The following is a 27942-nucleotide window of genomic DNA, read 5'->3' as shown; positions in this document are numbered from 1 at the left end:
CACTCCTTGATCCCAGGGGAGTGGGCAGGGTACCCCGATTTGTGGTTTATCAAGCTGAGGCCCCAGTTCTTGGGCCATGAGTGCTCCTCAAGATGATGCCAAGATGGGATAGGTTGTTTCTTGACATAAAGAGAGATAGGAAAGATCTTAGGTCTCAAAACAGTGATGTCTCTAACACAATACTATTTTAGAGGTAAAATGTTAGAGAAATGTGAATGTTCTCCTGCTGAGTTTGGCTATCTCTGCTTCACTGTTCGCATGTTAGTTCTTTTTCATTTGTGTCAAAGTGTCTGACAACGACAACAGGAAGATGTGTTTAGTTTCTCATAGTTTGGGGGTGTAGTCCATCATGGTGGGAAATTTGTGGAGGCAGGAATGTGGGCAGCTGGTCACACTGTGTCCAGTTAGGAGGCAGAAGGGATGCTTGTGCTCAACCCCTTTCTTCTTTTTTATTCCATCTGAGACCCCAGTCCATGGAATTCAGGATTCCACACTCAGGGTGGATCCTTCCTACTCAATAACACCCCCCCTCCCCCCGCACAGATGTTCCAAAAGCTGTGTATTCTAGGGACTCTAAATTTACTTAGCTTGACAATGAAGTGCTGTGGATATCGCTCTGTATAAATAAACACTGATTGGCCAGTAGCCAGACAGGAAGTATAGGCGGGACTAACAGAGAGGAGAATTGAGGGAACAGGAAGGCAGAGGGAGACACTGCCAGGCGCCGCCAGGACAAGCAACATGTGAAGATGCTGGTAAGCCATGAGCCACGTGGCAAGGTATAGATTTATAGAAATGGATTAATTTAAGATATAAGAACAGTTAGCAAGAAGCCTGTCACGGCCATACAGTTTATAAACAATGTAAGTGTCTGTGTGTTTATTCGGACTGCTGGGGCTTGGCAGGACCCAGAGAGAAAACTCCAGCTACAAATGGTGCCCAACAGCTCGAGTTTCCACCTTAAACCTGAGAATATTTAATAACCAATTCTAAACAGAGCCAAAAACAGGTTCCTGCTTCATGTCTCATACAGCAGCTAGATGCTGCAAAATGTGGGTTTGAGCTACTGGCGGGTCCCTGGCATTTGCACTTGACCTGCAGTATGTTGGGAATAAGGCATCTACAAGTGGTCACATTACGCTGCTGCTGTGTGGTGGATTTAGCCTTTGCTATTAAAAAAAAAAAAGAGGTTTCTGGGCTACATGCTGCTTTGATAGAAACATAGACCCACTATTTCTGAGAGTTGATGGTTCCCAGAGCTGACAAAAAACATACCACCACCATGTTGGGAAGCTGAAGTGGGTGGAGCCAGCAGCCACAGTGCTGTTTCAGTCTTAGAATGCTGCAGTTTAAAGCAATAGGCTCAAGGTAATATAAAAAATAAGCCATGTAAAGATGGCTACCACACAGAGAATCTGGATTATGTTCTCTTTGATATTCATAACTGAAAAAAAAATTGATTATAAAAGCTGTTGAGTTATGCCAAAATGTATATTTTAAAGGTACCTTGACTTCAAAATTTGGATATAAGGATATGTTGCTTTGGAAAAGAGGCTCTGATTTTGTTTCCACAGAAAGCCAGAGGTTATGGATTTGTTCCAGATTAAGATACATCAGGTTTGACCAGCCAAGACCCCCTGAAAGGTCTCCAATGACACCATGGCCCAGATGATCCAACATCCAAAATCATTTCAAGGCAATTGGCTCAGACAGTACACCCTCATAGACTACTCCATAATCCTAAAATTTTCTTTGTGTCCCCATAAGGTACAGCGCCCCCTTCCAGCAGGAAGTAGTAAGAGAAACTACGCCCAAATTCCCAAATATACCAAGCTGGCTTTAGAGATGGAATTGGCTCACTCTCTCTAAACCCAGGCATATTGCTAAAAAGAAAAAAGAAAAAGAAAAGGTTAAGAGATTCTTGTGTCCCAAATCAAAAGAGCCCTCTGGTGTGAGACAGAAAAAAAACAATATTTTTATTTAAAACAGGTTGATTATAAATGCGATCTCGCAGCCAGGCGGTGGTGGCGCACGCCTTTAATCCCAGCACTCTGGAGGCAGAGCCAGGCGGATCTCTGTGAGTTCGAGGCCAGCCTGGGCTACCAAGTGAGCTCCAGGAAAGGCGCAAAACTACACAGCGAAACCCTGTCTCGAAAAAAAAAAAAAAATGCGATCTCTTTCTAAAAAAGAAAAGGGGGATATGATATAGATATATAGAATATAGAGATGATAGGATAAAAGAGTAGATTAATAAACCTACTTTTAAAGAGCAACAACTTGTTTAAAATGTTTTACATTGGTATAGCTTTTAGTTTATTGATACAAGTTTAAACTTAATTTTGTTATACTATATATATATTTCTATTCTTGTTTGAGGTATTATGTTTATGTAACTCATTTAGATTAGAATGAATAATTAAATAGGTCTATGGCCATACTACCCTGAATGCACTGATCTCGTCTGATCTCGGAAACTAAGCAGGGTCAGGCCTGGTTAGTACTTGGATGGGAGAATGAATAATTAAGTAGATTAATAATTAGTCATCTATGATAATCATACTTATAGCCAACAGATAAAATGTGTAGTCAAAGATTTTGAAGACATGTTTATATTGGCAATATTAGAGATCACAGTTAGGATTTATAGATGCATTTTGACAGGGTAGGGAGATGGCTCGGTTGGGAGAGTGCTTGCCATGCAAGCCCGAGGACCCGAGTTCAGTCCCCAGCACCCACATTTCAACACCAGACACAACTTGGTGTGCCGAGAATCCTGGCCCTGGGGAGGCCAAAACAAGAGGATCAGAGCCTGGCTGAGCCTGGGAGCTCCAGGGTCAGTGAGAGATCCTGTCCTGAAAAGTGACTGAGGTAGCACCCAGCATGGAAGTCTGGCCTCCACATGCTTGTGAATCTACTAGTGCCACTGCACTTGCACCTGTGCACACACATGCACATGTACACATACAAAAAAATCAGAAGAGAACATACAGTTTCCCTCACACTGAGTTGAGAAGGGGCAGGGTTCCAGTGGGTAATATGGAGCCAAATATCACTAAGAGGGACGCGTGGCTGGCACCCTACATCACAGATTATCTCACCACCCCGTTACAATGACAGGAAGTCTGTACACAGAGGAACATTCCCTTGGCATGAACAACTGCTTAGGTACATATAAATTAAATCTGTACAATCAAACCCCCAAGTCTTTCAGCTCAAAATATAAGTAGAAAGAAAGAGAATTTAGATTAAAGTTGCAGGCTTTAGTCATAAGTTAAAATAAAAAAAGGACCAGAGCAATCCACTGATCCCATCTTGGGAAATTCCCACTTGAATACATATTATGTAAGACAGTTTCTAGCCCCGACCAGCATGTGTATCTCCCAGGCATTACTGCTGCTGTGGCTATTAGTGGAGTTTCGTTTCCAGAGAAAATTTTGAAAAAATGATGTATTATACATTAGAACTTACATGATTATAAGATAAACGATAAAATGTATTGTAGGCTAGAGCCTGGAAATACAGTCGTCCTATATTTAAAGTCTATATTATTTAAAGGAAAATATTGATGCTGCATTGATTGTATGCACATTCTAGAAGATTCCCAAAGGCAAGAGCTTTCTCAACAGCTTACCTACCACCCCTACAGGCTCAGCGGCATTCTGCCTTAGGGTCTTCCTCTTGTCTCTCCCCTGCAGAGATTCTCCTACTTCAGACAACTTGCCTGATCATTACCATCCCCTGTTCACACACACAGCGACATCTTTATCACCTTCCTCCTCAGCACACAAACATACAGAAACATCTCCTTGAAAGGGGAAAAAGGCAACAAAACCAACTGAAAAGGAGCCAAGGTTTAATCTTGCTCACGGTGTCAGAGGCCTCAGTCCATGGTCACTTGGCCCCGTGGCTTTGGGTCTGTGAGTCTGTGGTGACATTGTCTATCACCACAAGAACCGGTGATGGCAGAAACAGTTTCCCTCAAGACAGAGGAAGGGGCAGGGGTCCAGTATCCACTCCAAGCATGCCCCAGGGACATGACTTCCTCCCACTCCGCCCCCTTCCCTAAGTCTTCACGTCTCCCAATAGTGCCTGAGGTAAGTGACAGTGTCTTTGGCACATGGACACTTGAGGGACATTTAGATTCAAGCCATAACAAGAGAAAAATTTTACTACAGCTTAATACTTCTATTAACCATTGGTTATTTTCTTTTTGCGCTGTCCCTTCAGGGAGAGGTGGCTCCACACATTTATTTACTTTTATGTCATGTGCACAAGTGCTTTGCCTGCATGTATGTGTGTGTGCCTTGTACGTGCAGTGCCCATGGGGGACAGAAACGGGCACCCAATCCTGGAGCTGGAGTTAAAAATGGGTGTGAGATGCTCAATATGGGTGCTGGGGTTGAACCCACGTCCTCTGCAAGAGCGGCAGGTGCTTCAGCCTCTGAGCCATTTCTTCAGCCCCAGGGATGTGTTGCTTAGTTTTTTGTCAACTTGACACAAGCTAAGGTCGTCTGTGAAGAGGGAGCCTCAGTTGAGACAATGCCTCATAGACTGGCCTGTGGACAAGCCTGTGGGGGCATTTCTTGACTAATGACTGATGTGGGGTCGGGCAGCTCACTGGGCAGGTGGTCCTGAGTGCTCTTAAAATAAAAAAAAGTGCAACCTGAGCAAGCCATGGGGAGCAAGCCGGAATCAGCGTCTGTCCATGGCTTCTTCTTCAGCTGCTGCCCGACTGCCCCCGTGATGGACTGTGACCTGAAAGTTGTTGGATGAAATGAACTCTTTCCTCCCCAGATTGCTTTTGGCCATGTCTTATCACAGCAATAGAAACGCTAACGTGACAGTGACAGTGCCTGGGACAAGCATGCATTTGACTCTTCTCTGCAGAGTTCTCCACACTCCCTTCACCCCAGCCTGGAACTTACAGCCCACCTGCTCCGTCTCTGCGGTATCGGGGATATGGGCCTGTGCCACCAGGCCCAGCTAGGAGCTATGCTACAGGAACAAATGACTAGTCACAGATAGTTTGCTGACTCCCTGTGATTTGTTATCAGATTTACATAGAAAGACCAAGCGTTTTTGTTCCCCCCCCCCCCCCCCCCCGCGCTGGGCTGTCCTTGTCAGTGGGAATCATGTTCTATATTAATAGTAGCTTTTGTCTGTTTCTTCTGGAAATCCTCATGGTTCTGTGACCCCAACACTGATGGTAGACTTCCTGTGCCGCGCCGTCCCCTGGTGAGTGTGGCAGTGACTGAATGTGTGTTTCGGGTTCTGCCTCTACCTGACTGCCTTAATCTCCGAACCATATTTTTCTCACTGGTGTATAGAGACGGTAAGGCAAGTGCCGAGGCTCACTGGGTAAGCGCCTCTGTGTGCAAGCAGCAGGCTGCAATTAGCTTGGAATTCTGAGGGGGCAGCAGGAAGCTAGGCTTGGCCATCTCAACCAACCTAGGAGTGGGCATCATTTATTTATTAACATCTTGGAAACATAATTTCCTCTTGAATAAAGTTTCCGAATGTTAAAGTGACCATACAAAAGGAAGTCTAAATTCCCACCCCCAAAGAGGGACTATTTCTTAGTGGTTTCACACTGTAGTTTGTCCCAAATGCTGCTGCATGAAGGTATGCATAAATAGGAATAACCAGAATTACCCATCTGTTCGGTGCCTTCTGGTGGGGACCAGATCTGTAGCTACCTGTCCTGGCACATTGCAGGTGCTAGAAGCAGCTCTTATATGTTACCTGGATGCAACTGTGCATCTCTATCAAGAGTCGTCAACACCCCTAGACCTTCAGACAAAATGTGAAGACTCACTGGGGCCTCATAGACACTATTATAATAGCTTTGAAATCCGGGGGCTGGGTGTGGTGGTGCACACCTGTAATCCCACCCAGCATTGGAGAGGTAGAGGTAGGAGGAGTAAGAATTCAAGGTCATCTCTGGATGTCCAGCAAGGTTGAACCCAGCCTGGGCTGCAGGAGACCGTCACGACCTACAAATGGGGACGAAGAGCCTTCGAAAACAAACCATCAGCCCAACCGCTCTCGAACAATTATTCCACCGTTAAATTTTAATCAATCATTATCATTATGGAGTGTGAGCGTGTGTATGATGTGTGAGTCACATGTGTGAGAGGTCAGGGATTCAACTTTTCGGATTCAGTTTTCTCTTTCCACTGTGGGTCTGGAGAGCAAACTCAGATCAATAAAAAGCACCGGCAATAAAAAGCACCTCAGTGAGAGGGGAAAAAAAGGTTTTTCTTTTCTCTTCCCTTCCTTTTTTTCTTTACCATTTTCTTAATTTTTCTTCCTCTGCTCCTTCCTTTCTTCCTCTCTCCCTCCCTTGTTGGATTACAGATTTAGAAAAAAACATAATTTAACTTTTGGCAGTGACTTCTTCACAGCTGTTAGTGCAGCCGAGCCCATTTTTGTGTTCAGTGATCTACTGATTAAACACCAGCGGTTTCAGCATTCATCACCTTGCCTTGCAGGTCCTGGAAACCAAAACGCACAGCGGGCTGGCATTCCCATCACAGGGGCCCTAGGCTCCGGGTCCCTACGCGTTGGCAGTTGGCGACCCCCCTCGAGTCCCCCTCGGCCACTGTGGCCTGAGAGTGTTTTCCACATTTGCTCAGCCCCAGCTGCAGACCAGGCAGGCCCAGCCGCGGCCCAGGCGCAGCCACCGCAGCCACCACCGGCCTGAACATGGGGCGCAAGCCGAGCCCCGGGGCGCAGGAGCGCGTGGACGAGGAGGCACGGACCTGCTGCGGCTGCCGCTTCCCGCTGCTGCTGGCGCTGCTGCAGCTGGCGCTGGGCATCGCGGTGACCGTGCTGGGCTTCCTCATGGCGAGCATCAGCCCCTCCCTGCTAGTCAGAGACACTCCGTTCTGGGCTGGGATCATTGTAAGCATGAGTCTGTTCTGCCTAAGCGCCAGCGGGCATGCCAAGCCGCGTGGCCGAGTGGAGACTAACCCAGCTGCATGCGCCCCCACCCCCACCCCAGCTGCACCCCTAACTGCTTGGAGACTGACTGTGGGCACACTTGGGCTCCCCGCAGCGAGGCTGGATGCAGGATTCTGGCCTTCTCCTGCCTGAGGCTTCTCGCTCCTCCCCAGGCCCTGACTCTCAATCTGCTGGAGCTCCAGAGGCCCTGTGGTCATCTTGCACAGCCTTAAAGACAACTGCGGAGGCACCTGTGTGCCTTGGTCCTTGTCCCATTGCCCAGGCCTGGCTGCCTGAGAAGCACAAAGTGAAGCTCTTCTTGGGAAAGGCAGGGTAGGAAAACCCGATCTTGGAGCAGACACACTGGTTTTGTTAAGCTCCAGTGCCCTGCAGGCTTCCTGAAACCGTGTTCTCAGGCAGGGCCGAGAATACAGCAAGTGCAGCCCCAATCCACACAGTGTAAGGGGGGCTGGAGCTCTTCTGGCTGCGGCAGAAATGTGTTTGGGACCGTACTAGTGGGCACCCAGTGCCTTGAGTTGGTGTGCGAATTCTTTAAGGTGAAACAGATGCAGCTTACTGAATACCTACTGTGTGCCTGCCCTGCCGGAGATTTTATCTTTAGTTTGTACGTCCGCTCTTAGGGAATAGTCCTCAAGTTAGAGAAGCCGGGCTGGCCCCGCCCAAGGTCATGAGACAGCCAGGCTGGCATCTCTGTAGTGGATTCTGGCTTGCTATTTTAATACCACGTTATCTAAAGCCAGTACTACACTCCCAGACAGGGTGTTTCAGTTGATGCATGAAACAGTGAGGACTGTTACGCCTCTCTGGACACGAGGAAGCCCACTAACAAGGTAAATAACACCCTCAGGCCCAAAAGGTGAAAGTGGCCGTCAGGGGAGATGGGCCCCGGCCCTTCTGCGGTCCATCTCACGGTGCCGGTGCGTTGTATGTGTGTGTCGTTGCTGACCACACAAGGAAACCCCAACATAATGTTGTATGGTACAGAACTCAGAGACTCCTGATACATATGCATGGGTGCAGATATTTTTAAATTAAGATTATTCGAACTCACAAATCTTTGAAGAGTAATTTAAAACGTTTAATTTGTGTCCCGAGAATTCCCTTGAAATTATCATGATTGGAGTTTTCTAAGCCAAATGATTTTAAAAATAACTTCTCAGTTAGACATACTGGATATTTTAGTCTCCTCGATGGCTGTCAACATCCTCTGGGGGAAATATCTGTCCTTGAAGGTGAGACAAAAGGAAGAGTAGGGAATGAAGCTGGTTTTGAGGACCAGCTTTTATTTCAACTTCAAGAAGACCAGTTCCAAAGAAATGAATTCGGTTGGGGGACAAACCATGTTTTAATGTTCAAGGCATGATTCAGAAACCCTGAAACTTCGGGAATCAAAAGATCCTGTGTGGTTTGCTGTCCCTGATGGCTCCCTGGGTGTGGCATGGAGAGCCTGGCACACAGCAGGGGACTCTCTTTTCTCGTTTCTTCCCTATAGCCTAGGATTCATTTCAAGTCCACCCATAGCATGTGGCACTGCTTGAGTTTTCTTTCAACAGAGAATCTGGGTAGTCAGAGCACCTAGCACACATGTCCACAACCCACTGATGGGATCTCTGAGAAGCCAGGTGGGGGGCACATCTCATCTGGGCAGGATGAGGGCTGTGGGCAGTGTATCCCTGTCTCTCAGACACAGGGACCCTGTCCTTGCTTGACCACACTGTCTGTGGTTGGTCTCAGGGCATTCTTCCAGGCTGTCAGGGAGGGAGAGGCAGGAGGCAGATGGTGAAGGGCAGGTGTGTAAACACCACACCTGGTGTTGAGTCCCGGCTCAAACATTATTTGTGGGATAACTGTGGGCAAATTAGTTAATGTCTGTCTCTAGGTTTCAAATTTTGGGGTTTGGGGATCGTGTGTGTGTGTGTGTGTGTGTGTGTGTGTGTGTGTGTGTGTGTGTGTGACTGTGTTCATGTGCACATACATATGTGTCAGGGAGGGCATGCACATAGACCTGTGGATGTCAGAGGGCAACACTATGATGTCTTCCTCAATCACTCTCCACCTCTTTTTTGAGACAATGTCTCTCACTGACCCCAAACTTACCTCCCCCCATCTCCTGTCTCTGCTCATGCCATGGTGAGGTCACAGACACTTGGAACCACACCTCTTTTTACTTGGGCGCTGGGGCTCTGGACTCAGATCCACATGATTGTGCACCAGGCACTTTACCCTGAGCGTCTCCCCAGCCCTGGCTCCTACTTCTTTATTGATAGTATAGTAAGTAAGTCTTACCCCTTAGGGTCACCCTGAGCAATCAACAGATCAATGAAACCTTCAGCACAGTGCCAGCCCATAGCTAACAGGTGGTGATGCACCATGCTTCAGCTTTTGGGAACAGTCGCCGATGGTGGTGGTCTTCAAGGTTCATCCCCAGGGTGGCAGAAGAGTCCTGAATTGCTGTGTTTCACGGATCAGTTTGACCATGTCACCTTTCTCCGTTCCCAGTCACTGTTTAGCAATCTCACCAATATGGCATTAGCCCAGGACGTTCTGCATCTCTGCAGATTGATAAAAATTAGTGTGAAAGGGGGCACCTCTCAGGGGTCATTTTCCTCCAGGACATGGAGTCTAGTCTGGTATATCCTAGGGGACCCTGAGTAAAAGGCTCATTGCCACCAAATCCATGGCTGAACAGAGCCACACCCACTTCCGGAATGCAGGTCCTCAGCTGTGTGTGCTCCATTCTTTTATTTATTCAGGCTGCCTCTTCGCATAAGGATTGCCTTCAGTTTTCAGAATCTGCTGTCCTGCTAACCTGAGGTTTGGGTGTTAGCATTTCCTCAGTACAGCTTGGATATCTTGGGTGAACCCACACAGGTGGCTTCTCTTTGACCAGTGCCTCTGTGACTTGCTCAGACCTTGTACTAAAGAGGCCCTGGGTGATTTATGTTCAGAGATTTCAGTCCAGTGGGATGGTGGGAGACCATCTAGGCTATCTCCTACCTCTCCTCCACTGTGACTGTCCATAAACGTGAGGCCACTCTTCATACTTCAGCGGCCTGAGATTTCTGTACAGGAAGGGAAGATGTTGAATGGAGCTGCAGTGGAGACCATGACCTCAGCTCAGAGTCCTTGTAGATGGCAGAGGTTGTAAATCACAATGGCAATAAGAAGAGAAGCAGTCTCTCTGAGGACAAACGGGGCTGTGGGCGAAGCACCTAGGAGAGAGACGTTCATTCTCGATGTGTTCTTTTCCTATTTATTGTTTGACCAGATCACTGATCTAGATTTTAATTTTATGTTTGGTTTTCAAGACAGGGTCTCATGTAGGAACTTTACGTAGCTAACTTTATGTAGCTGGCCTTGAACTCCCGATCTTCGGGGCTCCACGCCCCAAGCCATTTCAGCTCTTCTTATGCCAGAGAAGGAATCCACGACTGGGAATTCAGTGAGTGCAGTTCTAACTGAGAAGATGTCTTGTATGTTTAAACTTGGGCTTATTTTTCTGTTTAGTAACATTTGTTAGGGGTGTCTGCAGGAGTCTAAAATGCGTTCCTGCAGCTGGGGGTATCGCCAACTGCTGATGGACTGAGCACTTTCCACACCTGACAGTAATGAATAGTGCCCATTAGAAAATTAACCCACACCAGTGTTTCCAAAGCCATTACAGCTCAGAGAGTCCCCGGCCGTGATTTATTTCCGTTGGCATCTCAGTCCTGAAGGCAATATCAGCGTCCGCTCTCCCTTCTCACCTCCCCCGAGGACGGTGAGATGTTCTTGTATCTAGGACCCAGCTGGCCTGTAGTCACCTAGCAGGCTGGGCTGATAAGAACTTACTCTGAGCTTCCTGCCTCTGCCTCCTGAGGGCTGGAATTGCAGGTGGGCGCAGCCACACCCTGCCCTGCCTCCTGCTCTGTTCTTTAGCTTCCCACTTGCAGCCCCTCCATCATCCCCATATCCTGCCCGCCGGAATCCAAACTCAGATTTGTGTCATATTATTATTATTATTTTTTTTTTTTTGGTTTTTCGAGACAGGGTTTCTCTGTGTAGCTTTGCGCCTTTCCTGGAGCTCACTTGTTAGCCCAGGCTGGCCTCGAACTCACAGAGATCCGCCTGGCTTTGCCTCCCGAGTGCTGGGATTAAAGGCGTGCGCCACCACCGCCCGGCTTGTGTCATATTATTAACCATATCAGAGAGTTTAAGACAAGGACTTAAGAAAGGGAACCGTGTTTCCTGTATTCAAGACTAGTCTTGAAACTCACCATATAAACATGTCATGATTTTAAGTCCTGTTGGGTATTTCAAGAACAAGTTCAAGAACAGGGAATGGTGGTACATGGCAGTAATCCCAGCACTCAGGAGGTTGAGGCAGGAGGATTGCAAGTTCCAGGCCAATCTAGACAACACAGTGACACCCTGTCTCAAAACATATGCACACACAAAAAATTTCAATATTTCTTTCAAATTTCAGTATTTCAATTTCAAATTTCTCCAAGGGATTAGAAATGCAGGTATATTTGGTTGTTTCAAAACTGGCTAAGACTTGACATCACGGAAGAGAAAGATGACTAGTTATTTTAAGAGAGAATTGCAAGCACCCGCTTTGTGAGAATTTACTGAGAAATTTGCAAGTAAATCTAGAACACATCACAAGTCAGACTGAAGTGTAGTTATTTCTTACGATTTACAGCTAGAGACAGCTAGACGCCTGATCTAGCCAAGGAGCTCCACCATGGTCATGAGGAAAGGCCGGAAGAGCAGAAGTTTTGGCGCTGGTTTTCATAGACTCTTTATCAAGTCAGGAAGCCAAAGGTACTGTCAGTTTCCACACAGGAGTCTTGAGATTCGAAAAATTAAATCTGGAATAATATTTTTAGAAACACATTGTGTAATATTCATTATTTTTCATATTGAGACTTTAATATGTGTTCCCAAACCCAGTCTAGCACCTGGAGTACCACTGGGTGATAGTTTTTATTATACGATTGTCACAGGGTTGCTAGAAGGAATAATAATTACAGGGCCAATTCAATCCCTGTGGAGCATATATAACAGATATCAAGAAAATAACTTGATAGCCATGTGAAATTCTCACATCAAATATAAAAATTTTAATGAGTTTATGAAAATAGCATGGAATATTTGAGAATTTTAGGAAAGAAGAGCAAGTTTTATTGGGGGATTTATTAAGGCAACTCCTTAGTTGCCTTAACTTTAACTTTAACTCCATAGTTAGAAAAGAGGTTTATTTGGGGTGAGGGTAACTTACAGCTAGTAAAGGGGTTGGTTACAGGATCCGGGAGAGGTGAGGTGCAGTCTAGCTGGGTTCTCTGAAGAACTCTGCTTGATCTACCATCCAGCATCCAGGATCACCAGGAACCAAGAGAGCTGGCACATCCGGATCTTGGGTCTTAAGGGCTCCTGTCTCGCCCCACCTCAGGGGCAGGTCATAGGTAGATGTGACCATTACCAGAAGTCTCACTGGGGGTAGTACTTCTAGGTCAAAGCTGGAACAGCTACCCACTGCAAAGATTAGGATTGCACAAAATCATAAGATGCCCAAAATTGTGTGGGGGAAGTTTTACCTCTGCATCTAGCCCCATGATAGCCCAGATTTCTAGACACTCCCTTCAATAATGAGGAGAGCTAAAAACCATTCACTTGTGGATATATTCCACTCAGAAGTTTACCTAGAGGTTAATCTCCAGAAATATCTTTGAGATGTCCACATGAATCATCTGAGTTTTGATGTTTTTATAAGAGTAATTCCAGCACATCCGCTTTTGGGGTTAACCAAAAGAAAAGAAAGTAATGTATTATTGAACTCCCTATCCACGGGGCTGTTGTGTGTGTCCTAATATATAACACATCACATTGAAATCTATTTCTCTCAAACTTGGGGTTACCTGGAGCTTCTGCCTGAACTTATATATGCCCATTTTAAAGTAATAGAGCTGGATATTGAAATGCAGAGTATTTGAGCAGACTCTAAAGTAACAGTAGTGTGTTGTCGTTGCCGCATTCTGGCTCAGGGCTCCAGGAGTGTTCAGAACACTGACTCATGATTTCCAAGATGTGTTAAAGTGGCTTGAGGCTGGAGAGATGACATGGCTTGCTAATCTTCCAGAGGACCAGAGTTTAGTTCTCAGCACCCACATCAGGTAGTTCACAACTGCCTGTACTTCCAGATCCAGGAGATCTGATGACCTCTTCTGGCCTCCTCAGGTACCTGCATATACATCTGCATACACACACACACACACACACACACACACACACACACACACACAAATAAAATAAATCTTAAAAAAAAACTAGTAACAACAACCACAAAAGAAATGAATTCACTTGACTTATTTTGCATTTCTGTGACTAGAAGAAATGACTTCTGCAGTTGATGCACTGATGCTCTTAGGCCCCCTGTGAGGGAACAATAAGGTAAATCTCTAATTTTCGGTCTAGCCATTCACAGATTTCTCCTACGCTGTCTACTTCTAGCTTGCTCTGAGGAGATGTTTGGGTTCTCTCGCCCACCCCCCACCACCACAGTGCTATCCTTGCCATTTCTATTAAGATTGTTGTCTACTCAGCCCTGCTTGCTGGTGCTGTGCCCCAGATGGAGACAGCACATCAACATTAAAAGGATGCATGCAGGCAAGCTGGTGCTGTGCCCTGAGAAAGCACATCAGCATTAAAGGAATGCATGCAGGCCACGCCAAAGACTCCAGCCTACAAATCTTGATGTAACTTCAGGATGAGAATGAAAATTAGTCACTGGACTTGAAGTAGGTACCATTTCACTGAAAAATGCAGTTCGTTTTGGAAGCCTAGAACATGTCAATCTGAAATGCTAATCATAAAGAATGTGGAGCTAGATGTGGTCTCAAGATGTCATGGGCTTTTTAGTTTACTATATTCCTCTAGTTTTCATGGTGTGTGTGTGTGTGTGTGTGTGTGTGTGTGTGTGTGTGTACATGCCATGCATGTGTGTCAATTTGGTTCAAACATTTGCTATTAACATGGTGTTTCTAAGGAAATTCTGAGGCTTCTAGCACATTTTCTACCAATAGCTGATCAATTTCATCCTTACCTTATGTTAGAGGGCCTGTTAGACCTATATGGGATCTGATATATGTTATATACAAGGGATGATTTCTATTTCTGATTATTTCTTGTAGTTTAATAAATAACAAAGTTAATTCTGAATCATCTGGAATAAGTTCAGCCATTTCAATATGTAAAACAACTCTTTCTGCATATTGAGAGTCAGTAACTATATTAAGAGGTTTGGGAAAATCTAATAATACCGTTAGAATAGCATATAATTCTGATTTTTGAACAGAATCATAAGGGCTTTGAGCCACTTACATTTCCTGACTTTTTTTTTGGAGCTGAGGATCGAACCCAGGGCCTTGCACTAGCTAGGCAAGCACTCTACCACTGAGCTAAATCCCCAACCCCATATCCTGACTTATGCTGCATTTTCTGATTTGTTTGTATCACTATAGAATGCAGATGCTCCAGAAATTGGTGTTCCCCATACAATGTGAGGAAGAATCTAAGTAGTTCTCTTTATAAAATGAAGTTTCTTGCTTTTGTGATATTTGTAGCTAATTTCTCCAAAAAAAAAAAAAAAATTGCAACCTCTTTGCCAATGTTCATTTTCTGCCCATAATGAGGAAATTTCAGTGTTAGTAAAAGACACTATAATTTCCACTGGGTCTATTCCTGCCAATTGCCACAATCTTAATTTTCCTTTCAGAATCAATACAGAAAAATTTCTACATAGGTCTTTAATTTTTTTACTCTGTTTATGTGGTAAAAATATCCATTCTAAGATATTTTCTTCTCTCTGCATTAGAATTCCTGTAGGAGAATGTGTAGAGGGTAAAATAACCAGAATGCAATCAAGCTCTGGATCCAAATGATCCACATGTGCATCCTGTAATTTCTTTTCTACCAAAGCCAATTCTCTCTCATCCTCAGCTGATAATTTTCTTATACTATTTAAGTCCTTATCACCTTGTAAGATTTGAAATAAATTACTTAGTTCTTGAGTTGTCAATCCAATTGTGGGCTATAGCCAGTTAATATCTCTCAACAATTTTTGAAAATCATTAAGCGTTGATAATAGATTTCTCCTGATTTGTACTTTCTGTGGTTGAATTTTTATAAACATATCTTATATCCTAGGTAATTAACAAAATTTCCTCTCTGTATTTTTTCAGGGGCAATTTGTAATCCCCAACAAGGCAATTTTTTTTTTACTTCTTCATACATTTTCTCTAAGGTATCTGCATCAGAATCAGCTAATAAGATTTCATCCATATAGTGATAAATTATAGATTGAGGAAACTGTTTAAGAATTATTTCCAATGACTGTGTACAAAATATTGACACAAGGTAGGGCTATTTAACATTGCTTGTGGAAGAATTTTCCACTGATATCTTTTAACAGGCTAAGAATTATTATAAGTAGCCACTGTGAAGGCCACTTTTCCTCTACCTTGTTCTCATAAAGGTACATTTGAAAAGAAGCCTTTTAAATCAATCACTATAATAGACCATCCTTTAGGTAATAGAGAAGGCAAGGTAACTCCAGCTGTACAGAGCCCATTGGCTTAATCACCTTATTAACAGCTCTTAGATTTGTTACCATTCTCCACTTTCCAGATTTCTTTTTAATAACAAATACAGAAGAATTCCAAGGACTGGTCAATTTTTCAATGTGTCAAACATCTAGCTGTTCCTATACCAGCTTTTCTAATGCCTGTAATTTTTCTGATGTCAAAGGCCATTATTCCACCCAGGCAGGTTTATCAGTTAACCATTTTAAAGGTAGGGCTGTGGTACCTTTGAAAGATCAGCAGCTGTTGTGCCCTGTTTATATACAACCTGAAGGGTCTGGGACTGTTCTTGATAACACTTTTAATATTTTTCTCAGAAACATAGAACAGTTTATGGTTTGTTTCTGAGATTAGAGGAATGTTAATATGAATATTCCATTGCTGTTACAAATTATGTCCCCATAAATTTATTGCTATGTTAGCCACATATGGCTTTAATTTTCCTCTCTGTCCTTCTGGCCCTATACACTCAACCCATCTTGCACTTTGTTTTACCTGAGGTAAAGTTCTAAACCTTAGAAGCTTAAATTTTACCTTCTGAAGAGGCCAATTTGGATGCCAAGATTTTGGTGCAATTATTATTATATCTGCCCCCATGTCTACCAAACCCTCAATTTCAATTCCATTTATTTGTATTTTTAACTTTGGTGTTTGATCTTTTATAGAAGTTTGCCAAAATATTTGCTTTATGTTTTCTCCTGAAAATTTTGTTTTATCTTCTAAAGCTGCCCTGTCATCTTGAGCAGGATTTTTTTTTACAACAAGCATTAAGTCTTTAATTGTTCTGTGGAGGGATTTCCTCAGTGCTCACAGGGAATGACTGAACCAAATTTGACACAGGGGCCTGATTGCAAAGGGTTACCTTGCCTCTCCCATGTTCATCTGCACTCATTAGTCCAGTGTCAGCCTTTGCCACGCCTCCTGAATTTTCCAGAAAGTTGAGGCCTTCTATTGGGATTATCTATAGGAAAAAAAACCATTGTTCCTAGGAACACCTTGTCTACAATCCCTTTTCATATGACCTGGTTTACCACAATTAAAACATCTAATCTTTTGATTTTTCTTAAGATTTTTAGAAATAACTTCTCTTATCCAAGTATCATCATAAGCGTGAGATTCTATATCAGATATATTTCTAATCCTTTCATCTGTGGGTCCTGATCTTGTCTTTAAAGGCCTAATCACCTTTTTGCATTCTGAGTTAGCATTTTCAAAACCCAAAGATTTAATTATTTTTTTTATCTAACTTCTGGATTTGATATCATTCTATTTACAGCTGAAGTCAATCTTTGTAAGGATTTTGTGAAGGTTTCTTTTAGGCTTTGTATAATTTTAATAAATGACTTAGTCCTCTTTCCTGATTCTTCAGCTCTGTCCCAAGCATTCAAAGCTGCTGTATGGCATAGAGCCAAGGTGTGTTCATCAAATGTAATCTGTCTTTGCAAATCAGCATAATGGCCCACACCAAGAATTTGATCTTTGGAAATCTCATAACCTCTAGCCCTACCTTATTGTTCTATGATTCTAGCTTCCTCTCTCCACCGTGTTTTACACTGTAACTAAGGACCAGCTTTCAATACTGCTGCTACTAAATCTTTCTAGTCCTGTGGAATAATTTTGTTCTGAGTGGTCCATGAATTTAACATTTGTTTCACAAAAGGTGAATGCATACCATATGAAACTATGCTTCCTTAAATCTCTTCAAATCTAACATTTCTATAGGATCCCAGTTAACTTCTGAATAGCCTTGGAAATGCCTATCATCTGGTGGTCATTATTGAATGGTAACTGAATAAAGGTTACTTTTCTAATAACCTTGAGCTGTTCCTCTCCAATTTTATAATGCAATGGTGCAGTAGCTTCTGCTCTAAACTCCTCTGTTTTTGTGTGAATATTTTTCTTAGTTTTACTAATATGTTTTTTTAAGGATTGTATGTTATTAGTCAATTTTTTTATATTTGGCACCGATATCAAACAACCTTTTTAGGGATAAAACATGAATTACCAAACTGATAGTAATTATAATTGATAATATGTCAATCTCACCTAATCTCATCCCTTCATTTAATTGTTCCATTTTCAACCCATCTTGTGAAACCATGCAGAGACCTTACTCCCTGCATCATGGCATTGTCTCCCATTTTTAACATGGGGAAAATAAAACAAACAAACAAACAAAAACTAACCACCCCCTTAAGAATTCCCAGGTGTCTCACCAGATCTGCTGGCGATGACAGTGAAGTGTGAGGCTGGCTGTGACTGCAGCACAGCTGGGCAGAGACACAGGTGCTGCAAAGCCTGGCTGAGGGTGGCTGCAGCTGCTGGAGAACAGCTGGGAGCCGAGAGTGTGTGGTGGTCACAACAACAACAGAAGCCTGAACGGGGCGGTGGGGGGTGGGGAGGGTGGGTTCGTCGAGGCTGCTGATCTGAGGTGACAGTGGCACAGGAGGGTTCCACAGAAAGCCTGCAGCCCACAGGGAGAGAGAGAGCCAACCGCCTGGAAGCAGACAGGGGAACGTGTGGAAGAAGCTCTGTGGTGGGAAGTGAAGGCCCGGGGCACCTGAAGGCAGAGCCAGCTGGCCTCACTCAGGGCATGTGGGACCCCGGTGCCTGCGGAGTTTGGGGTCTGTGGAGTTTGGGGCCAGGAATGGGTGCAACTGGAGGCTGCTGTAGAGAGGCCGCAGAGGAAAGTCCCAGACTTGCTCAGGGGGCCTGGGGCAAGGGAGGAAAAGCCAGCAGCTCTGAGGCTGCAAAGCCAGGGGTGAGTGGCTACCTTGTGATTTTGTGCCCTGAATTGGACACCAGATGATGTGTTTATCTCTTCTGTATCAATAAAAACTCAGGAGTCAGACATTGGGGTGAGAACTTGAGTCGTTAGAGGAGTGATGGAGAAGTGACCAGTGACCTCCTATTTCTTCCTCCATCCAAAAGGACCAAGACCCTCTCTCAAACCTGCCCTACTGCTTCCTGTGTCTATCTGTCCTCAGTTCTCCAAAGACATCTGTGATTAATTTTGGTCAGCTAGTAGCAAGCTCCACCCTCTGATTCAAAACAAACTTTATTGTCAGGTTTTTTTTTTTTTTTTTTTTTTTTTTTTGGTTTTTCAAGACAGGGTTTCTCCGTGTAGCTTTTGGTGCCTGTCCTGGAGCTCACTCTGTAGACCAGGCTGGCCTCGAACTGACAGAGATCTACCTGGCTCTACCTCCCAAGTGCTGGGATTAAAGGCATGTGCCACCACTGCCTGGCTTTATTGTTAGTTTTGAGAGCATCAGAATGTGATCAAAACATCATGTAACCATTGCACTGTAGACCAGGCTGGCCTCAAACTCAGAGATCCACCAGCCTCTGCTTTCCCAGTGCTGGGACTAAAGGCATGCACCACCACACCAGGCTCTAAGCTTTTCTTTAGCTCCTTTTCATTATAAATCTTCACTAGAGTTACCACCAAAACCATATGACAGAATCTATACTAGGCTGTTTGAGATTTCCTCTGCCAATGGAATTAATCCAAATCTCTTCACTTTAGCCTCAGGCAGACTCTTCAGGCAAGGGCAAAAGGCAGCCACTTCCTTCACCAAGATATCACAAGAATGATCTCTAGGAAACATACTAAAATTCTTCTCCTCTGAAACCTCTTGAGGTAGCCTCCCACAGTTCATCAAATCACACTCAGCACCTCTGTCTTCCATGTTCCTACTAGGATGGCCCATTAAGCAGCAGTTAAAGCGTTCAACTGCTTTTCTAATCCACAGTCCTAAGGTCCACATTCCTTCAAACAAAAGCATGGTCAGGCCTATCACAGCAATATAATTTCTGGTACCAACTTCTGTCTTAGTTTGGATTTTTATTGCTGTGAACAGACACCATGACCAGGGCAGCTCTTATAAAGGAAACATTTAATTGAGGAGGAGGCTTACAGTTTCAGGGTTCAGTCCATTATCATCATGGCAGGGAGCATGGTGGCGTGCAGGCAGATGTGGTGCTGGAGCTGAGAGTCCTACATCTTCAGATAACGGGAAGTTAACTGACTGTCACACTGAGGGAAGCTTGAGCAGAAGACCTTAAAGCCCGCCCCCACAGTGACACACTTCCTCCAACAAGGCCACACCTCCTAATAGTCCCATTCCCCTTGGGGGCCATTTTCTTTCAAACCACCACAATGTACATAAATATTTAAATACAGCATGTCTATTGGTGTTGTCCTTGTTCGAATCTTGTTTGGGAAGCCATGTTGTTGAAGTATCATGGGTGACAATTCCTTGTCACTTGCAGGAGTCACGATAGATCATAACAGATTTCCTAGTCCTCTGCCTCTTACAGTTCTTCCATAATGTTCCCTGAGCCTTGGGTGCAGGGACTGTGCTGTATATTTATCCCCTGGGTCTGAGCACCCCAGGGTCAGTAGTTCTCTGCGTCTTGATGAGTTGTGGTCTTCTGAAATGATCTGTATGTTGCATGGAGCTTTGGTAGGAGGTGGGAGCTACTGTGGGCATAAGGATAAGTGTTTAGAATGGGGCTTATGCTGGTCTGGAAACGTGGTGGTTTGTAGGTTTGGGGAGAGGTTGCTTTCCCTGCAATTACTGATCGCTTCTTTTGACAAGTTTCTGTTAATTTACAAATCAAATATACCCAGTTAGTAAAAGTGGTTGTAAGAGTGACTGAAGAATGTCATTAACTCTTGCAAGCACATGTGTGGGGTGGGGGCTTTGGTCAATTCCTTCCTCCCTTCCCTGCTCCAGGGAGTACCTTGTTGCTCAGGTGTCACTAACTTACACCTTGGCTACGTCAGTGTTTGGCTGAGCAGTGTTGTGGGAAGATGTTCACAGAGCGAGCAACTGCGGGAGCCTGCTCTCCCTTGAGGGAGACTGATTCATACTTGCTGTAATGGTTGGTGATAGTTGTCAGCTTGACAGGATCTGGGGATGGGCCTCCATGTGTGCCTGGGTGGGGGCTCATCTTACTTGCCTTAGTTGAGTGGGAAGAAGGGTCCACTGTGGCCGGCACCATTCCCTAGCAGGGATCCCGAGCTGTAGGACATGGAGAAAGCTAGCCGAGTCCATACTGGTATTTGTCTCTGCTTCTCGGCTACAGATGCCATGTAGCCAGCCCTCTCAAGCTCCTAGTGCTGTGACTCCTCTGTCATAAACCCTCTCTCTTAAGTTGCTGTGGTTGGGGTATTTTATCACAGCAAAGAAAAATAAACTAAGATCTTTGGTGTTCTAGAATGCAAGAGAAGCTACCCTCAGCTTGTCTTTATAATTTGCAGCCATTGTTTGCAGTTTTTGATATTAGTAATGAAAAATCCATTAATATTTTGATTAATTAGAGTGTATCACAAATCTCCAAGTGTGTCTCCATGCTGGACCTCCTCACGTCACAGCCTCTCATCCAGGTGTACCTCCTGAGTAGCACCCCCACTTAGATAGTTCAAGAACACCTCGTGGGATTCTGTTTGTCAGTCATGAAAATTCCTGCCAGGCTTTGCTTTTCCTTTGCCGAGTGCCGCACAGGTCTGAGCCATCCCAGAGGGAAAGCTGGGAAGACGGCTAGCAGACCCAACACAAAGCCATTCAGGGCAGTCAGCCCCAGCTTCATTCCAAAACCAGTCGCCAACCTTCCTACGCCTCCTCTGGTCTCTGTGTGTATGTGTGTGCATGAACATGTGTGTGCATGAACATGTGTGACAGGGTCTTTCATTGAAGCTGGAGCTCACCAAATAGGTTAGACTGACTGGCCAGAGAAGCACTGGGACCAGTCTTTCCCGAACTTCCCAGTTGTGGGATTAGGTACACACGCCCTTGCTGGGCTTGGTCGTGTGGGTTCTCAGGCTTACATGACAAGTGCCCTACCCACTGAGCCACCTCCCCAGCCCTCCCCTTTGATTTTTGACCCCTGCCTCACAACCGACGGCAGTGATCCCGTGCCCTTTCCGGAGGGCGGCAAAAGGCCAGCGGTGGCTGCTGCTCTGCTGGGCTCCTGTGGAGAAGGGCTCTGGTGTCTGTCAGTGTAGAAATGAGCAGCTGCCCCCGGGCTGGGACTGTCCTCCTGAGAGAGGCTTCGAGAGCCCTGCATGGGTCCTCTCAGGGACATCTCACCCCGATGGTGTCTTGAAGATGTTTGATTCAGCAGTCGTCACATTGCCCTCACAAACCTCTTTATGATAAGCTATTATCAAGGCCTCTTCTCCTGAGTGGAGGGATAATAGCAGGAGACAAGGAAAAAAGGGGAATGTGTTGGCCACTCCGGAGGCCATGTTACCGATAACTGTGGAGAATGACACCCTAGCTTTTCTACAGCGTCAGAAGGGGGCCTGGTCAGACCGCGAGGCCCAGGCTGTACCTTATCTCCTGTTCAGCTGTGTAGGGAAAGTTGTGAAAGCTGAGGCGTCTGTGGTCCCAGGGGAATCTGAAGAGAGAAAGGCAGAGGCAGGACCGCCCCACTCTTAGGGGAGGAGTGAGATGGATATTACCTTGGGAAGGGCACCCAAGGCCATGAAAAGGACAAGAAAGGTGTCAAGGTAAACAATTCAGGAGAACAAAGGAAAACTTTACTCTGCATGAAAGGCTGAGTTCCGACATTATCCTCAGGAGCCCCTTCTCAGGTGAGCCAGGCCCTGTCCCCATGCTGGCTCTTCTCCAGCCTGATTCTGAAACAGAGGGTCCAAACAAACCCAAAAAGGTAGTTTATTGGATGTTCATTGAAGGCTTTTGGTCTTTCAGGATTCTAAGACTGACTATGATTTTAAAAATGAACATGGGTGACCAAAGAGATTGTGTCCTGCAGCCCTCAATAAATAATTCTCATTCCGTCATCAACTCTGGTGCGTCACAGGTTTTTCCACACCGAGACCTCCCCGAAGCCTCACTCCCCTCCTCCCTGTCCTCACACACGCCTCACAAAAAGCCCTGTGTCTGGCTAGCCGCCTTGTGGAGAGGCCCACAGGACAGACTGCGGCCTGCTCGGGGACATCGACCTCCTCGTGTTGAAAGGGACAGAAGGATCCTCAAACATGAGCTTATGCTAACACTAATTGCTCAGTGTTCCCTTACAGGCAGCCTATAGTTTTGAAACACTGTCAGTTTGACAGGCCGCTTGATAATGTTTTAAGGATCAAATAAGGTGGTTCATATTGACTTCTCTGCACGTCCTGTGTCGTACAGCGGGTACCTTTCTGTCAAGTGCGCTATTCTCATGTCTGAGCCTGGGGACGTCAGACCTCTGCCGTCATTTCTCTCTTCCCTTCTTTCCCCTCCCCTTACCTCCCCCACCCCCACCTCTCTCCCTCTCCCTCTTCCTCCTGCTCCTCCTCCTTCTTCTTCAAGATAGGGTTGGCCTGGAGCTCACCAAATTCTAGGCTGGCCTACCAACAAGCCCCAGGGCTTCACCCATCTCCGCACCCCCTCGCCGAGATGACAAGCATGCACCGCCACATCCGGCTCTTTACTTGTGGGTTTGGGAGGAATTGAACTCAGGTCCTCATGCTTACAGGTTAAACACTTTACTGACAGATTAGACACTTCATGTTTCCATCACCCAGCTTTGTTCTGTATATTCTCATAATCCACTGTATAACCACTTGTAGTTATTTTGCAGTAAACCCCAGTCTTGATGTCATTTTATCCATAAATATTTTGCTAGTTAAGTCAAATGGTAAAGTTTATAACATAATCAAATTCTAGTATCACACATAAATTAATTTCTTACTAGGAACAAATCAATGTTCAAACATCCATAATTAATTTATGAATATTTCTTCACAGTTTGTTAAAAATCAAAATCTAGTTGTAATTAGTTATTATGATTTTTATATTTCCTTTACTAAAATATTTGCCTTTTATTTTCCACACCCCCCTTATTTATTTATTGAAATAACCAATTGTTAATCAAGGTCATTTTTATGTCCATCTTATTAGGTTCCAGAATCATGCAGATAATTTAAAAGACCTCACCCCAACCCATGCCCCATTGGACAAGACACAGTTCTGAAGCTGTCCAGGGCTGGGGGTTGACGGCTTTCTAGACTGGTCAGGGTGTAGCCATGCTAAAGGCACAGACTTGGTTCCTTGGTTCCCTGCTGATGTCTTAGAGACGTTCAAACTGTCGTGGGCCTGTGTAACTATTAATACCGATCTCCTCTTCCTGCAAATGGCCACGGCCTCCCGCTCTGTGCACTGTCTCTTTAGGACCTTTGCCCCCATCAACTCCTTTTATTTTCTTGCTAGTTAATATAAAAGATATTTGCTACATTTAGTCAAGTATTTTAAAGTGTTTTATAAAAAGTGTTCATGTAATTTAGTCCTTGATATTATACAAGATAAAACTTCTTGATGCTTTTAAAATCTTTTTTGGATCAACTTACAATTTTCTTAACCTTCTGGAGTCACAATTTTCTATAAAAGAATATAATACTTTTTTTACGTACTGCATTTTTGTAAGTAAATGAGCTAATATATACAAGGTCAGGTCACTCTTTTTGAGTAGGGACATACTTGAACATGACTTAAAGAATAAATGAATATGCTGAATTTTAGACAGAGGAGTGGCAGTACCCCAGGCAGAGGAAAGTAAAGGACATTTTCAGTCCAAGACCCCATTTCTGTCCTGTTGGCATTTAGCTTAGTTTTCATCCATCACTTACTTTGTTGCTTCAAGATTCTGTTGTCTTTTTTGTCTGTCTTTATTCAATCTTTTGAGGATGTAACTGTGAAATATCTCAGCAGTTCCTGTAAAGAATTAACCTTCACCCAAATGCACAGATCTGTGCTACATTGTGAAAAGACACCATAGAGAAGACACTGGGTTAGATGTGGGTTTCCAAGAGTGGGTGAAACACCCAGGCAGAGAGCCTGGTGGCTTACAGTCATGACTTGCTTAAAATGGTTTTCAAATGAGGCTTTGGAACATCTGAGTTGGGGCTCCTGAGTACTGGCATGCTTCCCATGCATCTTCCCAGTTGTCCAGCAGAAAGCTTGCTTTGGCAGAAGTGTCAAGGAAAATGTGCAGTATCCACAGGGTTCAGGGAGTTCACACTCCCTGATTCAGCCTCTGTTTGCGCGTTCAACTTGTCTTCATCAGTTCTGTGGGAATCATGTGTACGTGGTACAAGGCGGCAGGTTGGTGCGGCACAGTGCTGTGTGCTGGGAAGCAGGCGGTGATCTGAGGAGTACCCTCCTCCTTTGCACTCCGGGTGCTTGTGGAAGAGATCTGGCTAAACACAGCAGGGCGAGTTCCAAAGCCTCACTGGTGGAAAACACTAAAGAGAAAATAGTTGTGTTTGTTGGAAGTGTCAAATCATAATGAAGCCCATCACTCTGAGCTGGAGAGAAGGTATTGAACCATGGCAGGGACATCACTGATTTTAGAAGTTCTCCTGAGGCCCTGTACTCATCCTACCAATCAGAGCTTTGGCCACAGCAGAGCTGGCTGCTTCCAGTGCTTGAGCAATATTTGCCTTTAGAATCACTGGGTTTTGAAAAAAAAGAATCTCAGAAATTTTGTTTCACAATTTATTTTGTAAAAAGATGTATATAACACATCTGTGGGCTGGGCTAGGTTGGCTTTTGTATTTTAAGGCAATTGCCATATTATTTATGGTTTAATTTCAATGTCTTTAAACACATATGAAAAGTGTATACAGTTATTGTAGTTCAGACAGTTGCTTGCCACAGAGAAATTTTTCAGGCAAAAGGACAAGAACTAGGTAGAAAATGGGAGAAAAAGCTTAATGGATCTCATTTCTCTTGAAACCCTGAGAGGGCACACTTTATGCAATAGAATTATTTATTATTTACACTTCCCTTCTAACAGAGAAATTTTGACCTATCTCTCTAATATTTACTTCTTTTAAAAGTAATGGAATATGTGGGTGTGGTGGTACATACCTATAGTCCCAGTACTCAGGACACAGAAGCAAGAGGGACAGGAGTTCGAGGCCATCCCCCACTGCATAGCGAGCTCCCTGCCAGCCTGTGCTTCAAGAAACATTGTCATCTTTACAAATTAAATATTGAAGATTTCCCCAACTTCTCTGGAAGATGTGGAAATACAAAGCCTAGATTGTAAGTCAAAACTCAGACCGCATCTTCATGGGCAGGCAAAGTGATTTCTCTGCTAGACTTTTGAAAGATTTTAAAAAATAAGTAAAAATAAGGAGTAAAGAGGGTGGTCCTCTAGGACTGTAGAGGACTGTAATTTCTGAAGGTAAATGACAAGGCACTGACCACCCTCCTGCCATGTCACAGGCAAATGAGATGCCCCGTGGCAATAGTTCCTAGGTATGTAATTCGTTCACTTACATACCTTTGTGTGTAGTAGAAAAGAAGCCGCTATTCTGAGTCTGATTTACGAAACCAAGATTTATTTTTAAAGAGTACAGTTAAAGCTGCAAATGTAATGCCTGAGACTGCTGCTCCCATCCTTCCTGTTTGGTTCAGCCCGGTCCTCAGCCCGGCTCTCGGTCTTTCTGTTTGCTCCTGTCGCTCCTGTACTCAGCTGATGTCTTGTGCACTAGGTTTGGCTGCAACTATTGTGGTTTTAAAAAATAATACTAATTTTGGATCTGTTATGGCCAGAAACTATTTTTTCAATGAACAGTTTTTTTTCAACATTTATAAATGCTCGCCTCTATATATTGTCACAGGACAGGGTGATCAGAAACATACAGAGCACACTGTGGCCGCTGAGTGTGGCATCTCTGGGGCATTGGGTAATAAATTGGCCTACAGCAGAAACAGGACGAAGCAGAAAAAGAGGTTTCTATCACCCAGATATTTGCTAACTGTTCATGCCAGCATTACCCAGGGGGTGCCTGACAAGTGGCCCTTGCAGGCCAGGCCACTCCATGAATGGATTCTTTTACCCATTTGATGGTGTTTATCAGCTGCCTGGTGAGGTGTTAGCCTGAGCCCTTTCCAAATGCGGTCGCATTGACTCCTTCAGCAGTGTGGGAAGCAGACATCTCTGAGGTCCTAGACATGCTGGGGCTACCAGATCCAGTGCTAAGTTTCCATTGTAAGCTGTGTGGCCTAGCTTACAATGAAACCGTGGACAGTTACATTTCTTTTTCTTTCTTTCTTTCCTTTTTATTTTTTGGCTTTACCTTTTTGTTTTTTGTTTTTCCAAGGCAGGGTTTCTCTGTGTAGCTTTGGTGCTTTTTCTGGAACTCACTCTGTAGCCCAGGCTGGCCTCGAACTCACGGAGATCTGCCTGCCTCTGCCTTTCAAATGCTGGGATTAAAGGCATGCCCCACCACCGCTCGGCAGTTACATTTCTGTTCCCTGGGTCCATGCATGTCACATACATAGCCTCAGTCTTGGGTAATGTGCATTGGGTCTATGCTGTTGAAGAAAAGGAGCTAGCAAGATTCACATGAGAAGCAACTGCAAATTCACTGATTTTTTGCTTTGGTGGTGTGTGTGTGTGTGTGTATGCGTGTGTGCTCATGTGTGCCTGCGTGTGCACTCGAGCTCTCAAATGTGCATGTGCAAGCTTGCATATTGGAATTGTTGAGAATTATTAATTCTTGTTCTTCAGGCAAAACTATCCCTTAAGAATGTATGGCCCTTTTTGCATCACTTTGCCCTGTTGAGAAGAGCACTGAGATGTCTGTGGCTCCCAACCACTGCTGCATTACAGCCCCCTTACTTACTTGTTCAAGGACACCGCTCTACTCAAGGCCATCGAGGCAGGGATTTGGGTCTTGACTCCTCACTGTAAGGTCTGCAAGCCTCCGAGAGTCTGTGGTACGTGGTGGAGTACAATGAATATTTGTTAAAATAGCAGAGTGAGATTATGTCTAAGATGTGACAGGGTGCTTTCATTTACATATATTATTCATTTTCAGCTCAGATTTCAGAGTAAGTTACTGGCAGAGATTGAGCTCATGTGAGATGGAAAATAAAATAATACCTGCTGCTGTTCCAGGCACATTACTTCAAAGTCTTTAAAACAACTTATGAATTAGGCAGTATTTCTTTCTCCACTGAGTACTAGATAAGCGAGTGTCCTGACTGAGTTGAACCCTTGGTGCCTCAGCCATGACTCAGCCATTCAGGGCAGGAACAGGAGCTGGCAGCCTCCACAGAGCTCTGCCACTTGCTGCCAGGATTCCTCCAGGGAGACACCCCTGTGCTCACAGTGGTGAGAAGACAGACAGTGTGCTCTGACAAGTACACTGTTAACTCTGTAATGTTCTACTCTGCCATGGTACCATCAAGCCTGTCACTGAGTTTCCTGTTCCTTGTCTATAAAACAGAACTAGTAACAGTGACTTCCTAAGACACTTGTGAGTGTGAAATGGAAGCCAGATGTGGCACACACTGGTGAACCCACCACTTAGGAGGCAGAGTCAGGAGGGTCA

The 27942-nt window shown here is 44.6% G+C and overlaps 1 protein-coding gene and 1 pseudogene across 2 annotated transcripts in view; both read left to right on the top strand.

Annotated features, from left to right (window-relative positions):
* LOC119087727 overlaps nucleotides 1-6703 on the top strand; it is a 298948-nt pseudogene extending 292245 nt beyond the window's left edge.
* The window catches only part of Sspn (sarcospan), a 38712-nt gene continuing 17336 nt past the window's right edge, over nucleotides 6567-27942 (top strand). Inside the window, exon 1 of one of the 2 annotated variants that reach the window (XM_028891639.2) lies at nucleotides 6567-6903. In XM_028891639.2, the coding sequence (XP_028747472.1) occupies nucleotides 6706-6903 (198 nt within the window). In that variant the 5' untranslated portion in view covers nucleotides 6567-6705. The other variant, XM_028891640.2, reaches the window with a different exon arrangement.

The sequence above is a fragment of the Peromyscus leucopus genome, chromosome 3, assembly GCF_004664715.2.
Source record: "Peromyscus leucopus breed LL Stock chromosome 3, UCI_PerLeu_2.1, whole genome shotgun sequence".
Classification (NCBI taxonomy): Eukaryota; Metazoa; Chordata; class Mammalia; order Rodentia; family Cricetidae; genus Peromyscus; species Peromyscus leucopus.
This window is presented reverse-complemented; position numbering and strand designations above follow the sequence as displayed.